The sequence below is a fragment of the Amphimedon queenslandica genome, unplaced genomic scaffold, assembly GCF_000090795.2.
Source record: "Amphimedon queenslandica unplaced genomic scaffold, v1.1 AMPQUscaffold_13271, whole genome shotgun sequence".
NCBI lineage: Eukaryota > Metazoa > Porifera > Demospongiae > Haplosclerida > Niphatidae > Amphimedon > Amphimedon queenslandica.
In genome coordinates, this window is record NW_003546493.1 from 104,232 (window position 1) to 114,912 (window position 10,681).

Below are 10,681 nucleotides of genomic sequence, written 5' to 3' on the forward strand. Positions count from 1 at the left end.
TTATGGTAAAAGGATTATTTAAGTACATTAGAAACTGCCCAACTGGCGTGAGGCCAGAGCCACTCATCCTTTCTACTGAAACGAAACGCAAAAGCAGAGATCCAACAGCAGCTAAAGCAATTCTTGTGTGTGACTTCATAGCAATAGTGTTCTGGCTATTGGACATAGTACACGATGCAAAAAGTCCTCGGAGAGATATATTGCACTGTATGGTGCTGATTTCAAGGAATACACCTCAAGGCTCATCAGATTTGTGGAAATGCTGCGTCACATTGACATCAGTAGAACCTGTGTTCTTTTGGGATGGTCCAAGAGGATCGGATAATGCATATAGGATGAAGTTATCTACTTGGGAGAAGAGGACAAAGGATTCGTTGGAGGTCATACTTTCTCATTCGCTCATAACTAAGTACGATGCAAAGACTGAAGTTAAATTTGGGAAAAAGATTAAGAGGCCACTCCTTGTTACCGAGCTCGTGATGACACTCCAAGAAGCAAAAGTTGAATTAATTACGTGCAAAGGAGAGGCTGATAATTTGATGGCGGAATACATGCGTGTACATGGTAACGTCTGTGGCATACTGACCAATGATACTGACATGATGCTGATGCATGGAGTAACGGCTATTCACTACAAGTTATTTGATCAAAGAGGTGCTCTCAGACTTTCTGATGATGAAGTATCAGAAGATTACAAGGTTGCTGAAGTGCATTGTGGTGCTATTAGTCCAGGCTACCTTGCAAAACGCCTTAAAATCAATGAAAAGTGTCTACCAGCTTTCTCAATCCTCTGTGGTAATGATTTTACAGGGAACTTGAATGATGAGATCAATATAAAGAAATTAGTATTTGGATACAAGCACTATGTTCGGATTAGTGACTATATCAAGAGAGTGCTGACATGGATCAAACACAATGAAGACGCTTGCATGAGGCCAACCACATTGCTGATATATGTGAGAAGGAACCACGCTACACTAAAGCTGTGCGTCACTCTTATGCCTTTTATACATGCTCTAATCCTGCTTCAGTTGCTGCAATTATGCCAGCTGCATCCTCCAATTCAGTAAGCAGGGATAGTAATGATGAGAGTCAAGACAGTACAGAAGAAGAGTATGATGATACTACTGCAATACCTTTTTGTATCAAGGATATTGCATCTGGATCCAATGAATCAGTGGGAGATGTTAAAGTAAATTCAAGCAATGCTTTAGATAATAATGAATGTTCTGATGATGATGACGAAGTTTTTGCAAAGCCACCAAATATCAATACTGCATACAGCATTGATAAAAAAGCTGGTAGCATTGATGAAGCAGACAGCATTGATGATGAAGAAAATGAAGTTTCTCTGCCTGATTCATTCTTTCATCAATCAGATAGTGATTCTACTGTCAGTTCTGATGAAAGTCACAATACCGTTTCTCCCGCTATTTATGAGCTTGTTGTTTTGGAAGTAAGCAGTCTTAGACTGGATCGCAAGTGTTTGCCAGTTGTGAAGAATGGCATATTGTGGAGGGACGAGATTGAGCAGCTCGATGATGAATTGCCTTGCGTTTATGATGTCCTTCAACCAGTTCCTATGATCATCTATAAGCTACTTTGCTGTGAAAGTGTTACCGAGTTTGGCCAAAGTAAGATAAATGAGTTTATACAAAAACGAATAAAGGTTCTAAGCCCATGTATCTTCCCAGATGACCTCAGCACACTCAGAGAGGAATTATCCCGTGAGCAAAAGATATCATTGCTCATTGAAGCTTTTAAGGAGCCTTATTACATTGCTTTGCTTCAACCATTTGCAAAATTTCTCAAAGATATACCTCCAACTAGTCGAGTTCCTGATATTGGCTCACTGCTGGCATGTGTTTGCTTCATATATTCATATCGAAACAAGCTCATACCAGAGGATTATGTCACACCAATACTTCAGGCATTCTTCTATTGCTCCTTAGAGAAGCTACCTCCTCGTATATCAGCTCGTCCTGGTCACGTAAAGAATACAAGATGAAATTATCTACTTGGGAGAAGAGAGCGAAGGATTCATTAGAGGTCATGCATGCATTCACATTCATTCATAACAAAATACAATGCAAAGACTGAATTAAATTTAGAAAAAATTAATTGCTGATGCAACCACTATGTTACTGAGCTCATGATGGAACTCCAAGAAGCAAAAATTACGTGCAAAGGAGAGGCTGATGGTAAGGTCTGTGGTATATTGACCAATGATACAGACATGATGCTGATACATGGAGTAACGACTATTCACTACAAGTTTTTTGATCAAGAAAATGCTCTCAAACTTTCTGATGATCACATATCAGATAATTACAAGATTGCTGAAGTGCATTGTGGTGCTATTAGTCCAGGATATCTTGCAAGACGCCTTAAAGTAGATAAAAAGTGTCTACTAGCTCTCTCAACTCTTTGTGGTAATGATTTTAATAAGATGATGAGATAGATATAAAGAAATTAGTATTTGGATGCATAAACTATGACTATGTTAGGACTTATGAGTATATCAAAACAGTGCTCAAATGGATCAAGGACAATGAAGATGCTACACTGCAGCTGTGCATTACTCATATGCCATTTATACACAGTCTCATCCTATGCCAGCCTCCAGTGCGAATTCTTTTGTCAGTACTACACTGCTTCTCCTCTTTATGATTTTATTGCCTCCGAAGTTAAAATAGATCACATGTGTTTGCCAGTTGTGCGTAATGGCATATTGTGGAGAGACGAGATTGAGCAGCTTGACAAAAAATTGTGTTGTATTTATGATGTCCTCTAACCAGTCAGTCTGTATGATCATCTACAAGCTACTTTGCTGTGAAAGTGTTACAGAGCTTGGCCAGAGTAAGATAGATGAGTATGTACAAAAACCAATAAATGTTCAACCCATGTGTGCCAAAAGACTTTGACACACTATTACCCTGTTCACACTACCCTTCAGAACTATACATGGAACTGGGTTTTGGGGAAGTATAGTGTAATTTTTATAACAAGTGTGAACATAACTAAACTGCACTACTGTAACCAAACCAAACCAGGCTAAAGTGGTGCACCAAAGTAAGTGCTCTGAAATGGTGCAGTTAAGTTTTGAAGTGAAGTTGGTGTAGTTAAGTTGTGCAGTGTGAACTGCTACCAGTATGGTTTTTTATAACCAAACTTATATAATTGGGTACAGTTCTGTACATCTGGGGAGGAAGTGTGAACACACTATTAGAAAGAAAATATCCCATGAGCAAAAGATATTATTGCTTGTTGAAGTTTTACTGCATTGTTTTGCTACCATTTATGAAATCTCTCAAAAATATACCTCCAGTTGATTGAGTTCCTGATATTGGCTCACTGCTGGCATGTGTTTGCTTCATATATTCATATCGAAACAAGCTCATACCAGAGGATTATGTCACACCAATACTTCAGGCATTTTTCTATTGCTCCTTAGAGAAGCTACCTCCTCGTATATCAGCTTGTCCTGGTCCAACTGGTGTAATGATGTCCTCTCATTTGATGATCACTCTTACTCATGCTAGATGGTTCTTATCATTATTGGGCATCCATCAAGAACTTCCTTTGCCTTCATCTGTGTTTCAACCATATGTCTACATTCCTTTACATGAAACAGCTTTCAAATTGAAGCAGAAAAAAATTTTCATGGCGATGATGCACCAGCAAAGGAATACTATGAGCTTCTTTCCAATAACGACTGTTAAAGATTGTCATTATCACTTCTCTTTGTTTCTCTCTCAGTTTTTTGCAAAAGAGTTGTTTTATAGAATCACAACAAAACCCTCAATTCCAAATGAGCCAAAGATCAAATAATAACTGATAATAATGATAATACACTAATAATAATGGTTAATTGTGGTCGTTACATTTATTGTTTTCTTGCAATGTCTCTGATTAATTGTGTACATGTTTGTCTGATGTTTTAAAATTCAAATCAATTATAGATTTGTAATACCTAACTTGTCAGAAAATTATGAAGAGGTGTGTTTAGATCTGTAATAAAAATCATTATTAATGATGAATAATTAGGGTTTGGCAGATTATGCTCTAAAATTGCTCTACTATGCTATGCTGCAATTCTCAGAAAACAGCTCTATTATGCTCTACCAATCAGCCATTATGCTCCCAATTATGCCCATGAATTTCATTATAATAACTTAGCCCCACCCAAAAATCTGAGCCTGTAATTCAATTATGAAGTTCTTGACAATATTGTGAGCAATAGTAACTGTTTAAACATGAAAACAGTTAATTTATTGAGTGCAAGTGCCTGTTTATTGCATTTCTCAATGCAATTTTTCAAAATTTTCTTTTATAGTTCTATTATGCTTACATTATGCATTTATACTTATGCTTTTGGGCCCTATTATGCTCAAAATTATGTTGGCATAATCCGCCAAGGCCTATGAATAATTAAATATAATTATTATTTGTTCTAAATTTAGAGAGAATGATGTCATAGAAATGGGATACAACAAGGCACATGCCTGTTCTATTTTTTATCAGAGGGAGTGTCCAATGAAGTGCCCGAGATTTAGTAACTTCGGCGCATAGAAAAGGATGGGAGTGAAAGGACTATGGAAGTATATTAGCAACTGCGTGAAACCAGAGTCACTCGTTCTCTCTAGTGAAACCAAACGCAAAAGCAGAGATCCCACAGCAGCAAAAGCAATTCTTGTTTGTGACTTCATAGCAATAGTGTTCTGGCTATTGGACATAGTACACAATGCAAAGAAGTCCTCGGACATGTATGGTGCTGATTTCAAGGAATACACCTCAAGGCTTATCAGATTTGTGGAAATGCTGCGTCACATTGACATAGAACCTGTGTTCTTTTGTGATGGTCCAAGAGGATCGGGTAAAGAATATGAGATGAAGTTATCTACTTGGGAAAAGCGGACAAAGGATTCATTGAAGGTCATACTTTCTCATTCGTTCATAACTAAATATGATGCAAAGACTGAAGTTAAATTTGGAAAAAAAATTATGCAACCACTCCTTGTTACTGAGCTAGTGATGGCACTCCAAGAAGCAAAAGTTGAATTAATTACGTGTGAAGGAGAGGCTGATAATTTGATGGCGGAATACATGCGTACACATGGTAACGTCTGTGGTATATTGACTAATGATACAGACATGATGCTGATGGATGGAGTAACGGCTATTCACTACAAGTTATTTGATCAAGAAAATGCTCTCAAACTTTCTGATGATGATATACCAGACGATTACAAGATTGCTGAAGTGCATTGTGGTGCTATTAGTCCAGGTTACCTTGCAAGACGCCTTAAAATCGATGAAAAGTGTCTACCAGCTTTCTCAGTCCTCTGTGGTAATGATTTTACTACAGATTTAAATGATGAGATAGATGTAAAAAAATTAGTATTTGGATACATAAACTATAACTATGTTAAGACTTATGAGTATACCAAAACAGTTCTAAAATGGATCAAAGACAATGAAGAAGCTTGCAAGGACCCAGTCTCATTCTTAGCTATACGTGAGATTGCTGATGTATGTAAGAAGAACCCACGTTACGCTGCAGCTGTGCATTACTCATATGCCTTTTATACATGCTCTCATCCTATGCCAGCCTCCAGTGGGGATTCTTCTGTCAGTACTGCTGCTTCTCCTCTTTGTGATTTTATTGCCTCAGAAGTTAAAATAGATCGCATGTGTTTGCCAGTTGTGCGCAATGGCATATTGTGGAGGGACGAGATTGAGCAGCTTGACGAAAAGTTGTGTTGCATTTATGATGTTCTTCAACCAGTCCGTACAATCATCTACAAGCTACTTTGCTGTAAAAGTGTTACCGAGTTTGGCCAAAGTAAGATAGATGAGTGTGTACCAAGGCCAATAGATGTTCCAAGCCCATGTGTGCCAGAAGACCTTGACACACTTAGAAAGGAAATATCCCATGAGCAAAAGATATCATTGCTTGTTGAAGTTTTTAAGAAGCCTGATCACATTGTTTTGCTTAAATCATTTGCAAAATCTTTTAAAGATATACCTCCAACTAGTCGAGTTCCTGATATTGGCTCACTGCTGGCATGTGTTTGCTTCATATATTCATATCAAAACAAGCTCATACCAGAGGATTATGTCACACCAATACTTCAGGCATTCTTCTATTGCTCCTTAGAGAAGCTGCCTCCTCGTATATTAGCTCGTCCGGGTCCAACTGGTATAACGATGTCCTCTCATTTGATGATCACTCTTACTCATGCTAGATGGTTCTTATCATTATTGGGCCTCCATCAAGAGCTTCCTTTGCCTTCATCTGTGTTTCAACCATACGTCTACATTCCTTTACATGGAACAGCTTTCAAATTGAAGCAGAAAGAAAAATTTCATGGCAATGATGCACCAGCAAAAGAATACTATGAACTTGTTTCTAAAAACGAGGAATTTCAGGATTTCAAGGAGTGCATTTGCTCTGGCAGTGCCATTGATAATATTGGAGCTGTGTGTGTCCAGTATGCACGCACTAAAGATGCCATTAAGGAACTGTTAGATAAAAAAGCTCAAGGCCGCAAAACGAGCAAGTCAAAAAAGAAGTAACTATCTCTAAAACTGACTTATGCTACATAAATGTATATTAGTATTAGTCTGGGGACTCTTGGTCTCCACACCATATGACATTTTATGCTACAAAATGTAGATTTTAACACTTCACTAAGTTTTGTAATTGCTATATAAATATAATTCAAAAGATCCAAAATAATATACCTTAGGGTGGGTATTAATTGTGACACTTAATTTTAGCGTTTTTAGCGAGTGTACTTAAAAAACGGTACCTGTGTAAACAAGTACACAAGAGAGGCAAGATCTGTAACAAGATAACAGTAGATAGGGTGATCCTTTTGAGTGTTATGCATGCTCCAATTAAATATATAAATTGGGCTTCTTGAGTAGTGTTATGCTATTGAATGGGGTTTTACCATTGATTTTCTTCCTATTTCCGCTAATATTACATTTCGCTAAATCAGGGTCCCCTTTAAAACACTAAAATTTAAGAGCACAATTAATACCCACCCTAAGGTAAGCGATTAAGCACCACATTATTTCATCTCAGCAAACATACCAGCATATGCAGTAATTATACTGCTGCAGAAAAAGGCTTGCAACCATATGATACAGCATGGCATGCAATAGTGAATAAACTAAATTGATTAATGATTTCTTTGATTTTAGTAAAAATAAAGTATTAAGATTCAGTTGTAGCAGGAGCAGTTTCAGGAGGATTTGAACCACCATCTTCCTCTAGTTTGATAGACTTAGAAGGAGGCTCCTCTTCCTCTCCAAATGACTTCTTTCTGCCTCCTCTACCACCTTTCCATCCTCCTCTCCCTCCACCTCTTCCTCCTCCTCTCCCTCTCCTCCCTCCTCTTCCTCCTCCTCTACCACCTCCTAATAAGTTGGTAAGTATCATACAAGCTCCATCAATCTGTGTCACCTTTATTCGCTTTCCTATTGGCTTGGTCTTCTTTCATTTTCTCCCAGTAAGCACTCTCTTCTTCTCCTTAAAAGAAAAGACGAATAATGTCATATTCTAGTTACAATAGGCAAACCTTCCAGAACCTTTAAAGTTACGTCACTGTCACATATTTTACAAACTTCTCCAGTCGGTACATTAGCCATAGCACCATCATATGCTTTCTTTGCTCCTCCATCTTCATCAAATCTGATATAGCCCTGCATAGTGACACTGATTATATGGGATATAGGCTAGAAATATATACTTCAGTGTCTCCTTTTTGAAAGTCAACCCAAGCAACAGTTGCAAATTGTCTAAAATATTCCTAATGGTAAAAAATGATTACTATCTAGTAAAATAAAAAAATCTGAAGTCTGAAGTTTCAATTCAAAATAAGTCAGACATTAAGAATAGCAGTAATAAAAACTCTATTCAACAATCACCTTAAGTGTCTCACGAGTCGTTCCATCCCCACAGCCAGTGAAGTGAAGTATAGCTCCTTCTTGTCTGATAAAAGTAGTGCCATTGGTATCTCTATCAACATTAAAAAAGTGTGTAATTGTCTGTGCTGGCAGCAGATCATCTCTCATTCTGTCAGTACAAAGGTAGCTGTTTGATTCATTACTAAGGCGAGCTATAAAGATTACTGTAGGGTGCCTTTTTTCGAGGGCTATAGATTTTGCGGATTTTTATTTTGCAGATTTAATTTTTCGCAAATTTATGCCATCTGCCATCTTGTACCATATTAAAAGCATTGCTTCTCAATTTTGGCATATGAATCAGGTCCAGTACTGTACCAATACTACAGTACATGTACATGCCCATGGTCTCAAGCCAAATTTTACCAAAATTGAAAGGGAGAGAATTCTCTTTTTTACAATTCTTTCTGATACATACACATGTACTTATGTTGTATAGCAAATTAAAGCTGATTCCAATCAAAATTGAGTTTTTCCTGCATTTTCAAAGTTATTCCAAAATCGGGCCAAAGACCCTGTACTATAGTACAGGGTTGTTTGCCAAATTTCACCAAAATTGAAAAATAGAGAATTCTTTATTTTAATCATTTTCCTGATACATATAAATGTGCTTATGTTGCATAGCAAGTTTGAGCTGATTCCAATCAAAATTGAATTTTTTATGAATTTTTAAAATTGCTCCAAAATCAGGCCAAAGACTCTGTACTATATAGTACAGGATCATTGGCCAAGTTTTGTCAAAAATGACCAGGAGAAAAGTCAACATTTTAATAATTTTTTCTGATACGCATACATGTACTTATGTTGCGTAGCAAGTTTGAGCTAATTCCAATCAAGTTTGGATTTTTTATGGGTGGGAAATATCAGAAATATGTTTACTTTGATGTTTCAGTGGCAGAACCTGAAGATGATTCTACACGAGACTGAGCCTTCTTTTCCTTCCTCTCTGCATCCTTACGTTTAAAGTAATCCTGCCTGTCAGTGTCAGATAAATAAAATAAAATCATGACAATTCAAATATTTTGCAGAGGATACTTTGTCTCCACAGTCAATAGCTCATCCTTATACTTTAGTTCTGCTTTCTTCTCCAGTACTTTACTAATGGAGTCCACTAACTTATACTCAACAAAAATTGATCCCTACATGCACCACAACATAAAACAAAGCTATGTAACATCATATAAGCACCTTAAACTGTTTGTCAAGGTCTTTCTTCATTCGTATCATTTCAGTCTAAAATATTAAATAAAATACAAATATAATTATTATATTATAAAAGGCAAACCTCTCCAAATGGGAGAAGAAAGTCTTGAATGTCATCAAGAGTTGAATCTTTTGGAAAGCCTTTCTATAATTAGAAAAATAATATAAAAATAAATGGAACCGAGTTAGAGTTTACCATATAAAGAGTGCGATTGCTCATGTCCTTCCTATCCTCAGGGGAGAGTAGGGATAGAGTTGGAACAGGATCTGATGATTTCCTCTTTACTTTAAGACCATCCTCACTTACCTATACATGCATATATGAATGTACATGATACTACATATTCATATGCACACGTATACTGTACATTGCCATAAATGGGTTTAAAATAAGGTACCAATAAGGCATGCAAATGTGCTCACGTTTGAGCATAGATCATTCTATCAAGAATGGCTATGAAACATTTTTCATTACATTTTCTGATGCATATAAGTGCTCTTCAATTTTTTTAATTGGTGCTCAAAAATTAGGCCAAAGACCATGTACTTCGAAAATGGCTAAATGAGATAGTAAAATAAAGGCAAGATCACATCAATGCATAGTTGCATATTCTTAACTATAAATTTTCCATGTGGTCACAATACCGTATAGCCGGAAATTTTGGAGGGAGTAAAATTTGGCGAATTGCTAAATTTTGGTTATTGGCGGATTTTAATTTGGCGAATTAGTGGCCACGTGCCATTGAGCATGCGTATAAAGGCTCAAAATGGTAGTTTTTATTTTGGCAAATGAAACTCTATTCGCCAAATTTGCCAAATTTTTGTCCCTCGAAATTTTTGTGCTATACGGTAATTGAAAAATGAAAGTGTGCATCTTAGATTTCTAAAAAGGCATAAAATGGCAAACACATAGGACATCTTGTGGCCATGAGTAGTGTTATTTCATAACCTGATGAACATGTATCAAATTCAACAAGACTTCAAACAGTAAATAAACATGCCTACACTAACTAGAAGATTATTCTACAAAATAAAACTAACACGATACATGCTTATATAATCATAACATCTGTCAAGCCCCATAAATGAACCCGGTTCTGCCATTACCTCTAAAAGCCCACTAGTTGATTTTCTCAGGGCACCAGCAATGAGACTGCAATCGGTACTAAGAGCCTTGAGTCGACTAAATGTCAAAAGAACACTCAACTCCACCCCTTAAAGATGTAATGTAACACAGACGTAAAAGCAAGCAAGTGACTTACATCCATCTTCATTCTCTTTGATCTTGTTTTGAAGGAACTTGTCCCGACTGAGGTTTCTGTCACCAAAATAAAACTAGAAGAAAAATAACTTGTAGTAAGGAAACCAGGTCCATTCACCTCTATCTGACGAATAATCTTCTTCTCTAAATCATCAGGCTCAGAGCTAGAGGTCGAGGCAGAAGGGACATCGTCTCCTGTACTTTCAGCCATTACCTACCACGTGGCGAGATCGATTTTTCTCT

At 37.0% G+C, this 10,681-nt stretch overlaps 2 protein-coding genes across 3 annotated transcripts in view; one reads left to right on the forward strand and one right to left on the reverse strand.

Annotated features, from left to right (window-relative positions):
• LOC109583897 (uncharacterized) overlaps window positions 1–6,730 on the forward strand; it is a 19,176-nt gene extending 12,446 nt beyond the window's left edge. Inside the window, exon 2 of one of the 2 annotated variants that reach the window (XM_019999406.1) lies at window positions 4,772–6,730. In XM_019999406.1, the coding sequence (XP_019854965.1) occupies window positions 4,772–6,579 (1,808 nt within the window). In that variant the 3' untranslated portion in view covers window positions 6,580–6,730. Of the gene's footprint in view, window positions 1–4,766 lie in introns of both variants that reach the window. The other variant, XM_019999407.1, reaches the window with a different exon arrangement.
• A 730-nt stretch (window positions 6,731–7,460) lies between these two features.
• LOC100633347 (lupus La protein-like) lies at window positions 7,461–10,649 on the reverse strand. The gene is made up of 12 exons (XM_003388285.1): window positions 10,557–10,649; window positions 10,440–10,512; window positions 10,285–10,391; window positions 9,374–9,484; window positions 9,260–9,322; window positions 9,163–9,207; window positions 9,010–9,113; window positions 8,854–8,949; window positions 7,939–8,029; window positions 7,761–7,820; window positions 7,590–7,713; window positions 7,461–7,540 (listed from the first exon to the last, which is right to left on the reverse strand). The coding sequence occupies exons 1-12, from the start codon at window positions 10,647–10,649 to the stop codon at window positions 7,461–7,463; spliced, it is 1,047 nt and encodes a 348-aa protein (XP_003388333.1).
• Window positions 10,650–10,681: the final 32 nt, after the last annotated feature.

What these genes read in the sequence shown, in the direction of transcription:
- LOC100633347 (XM_003388285.1), bottom strand. Translation starts at nt 10,649, where the DNA reads ATGGCTGAAAGTACAGGAGACGATGTCCCTTCTGCCTCGACCTCTAGC. An exon ending in CAAAGAGAATGAAGATGGAT is followed by an intron (nt 10,392 to 10,439) that starts GTAAGTCACTTG and finishes TACATCTTTAAG; the next exon opens with GGGTGGAGTTGAGTGTTCTT. An exon ending in TCTGCCACTGAAACATCAAA is followed by an intron (nt 8,030 to 8,853) that starts GTAAACATATTT and finishes TAATGTTGATAG; the next exon opens with AGATACCAATGGCACTACTT.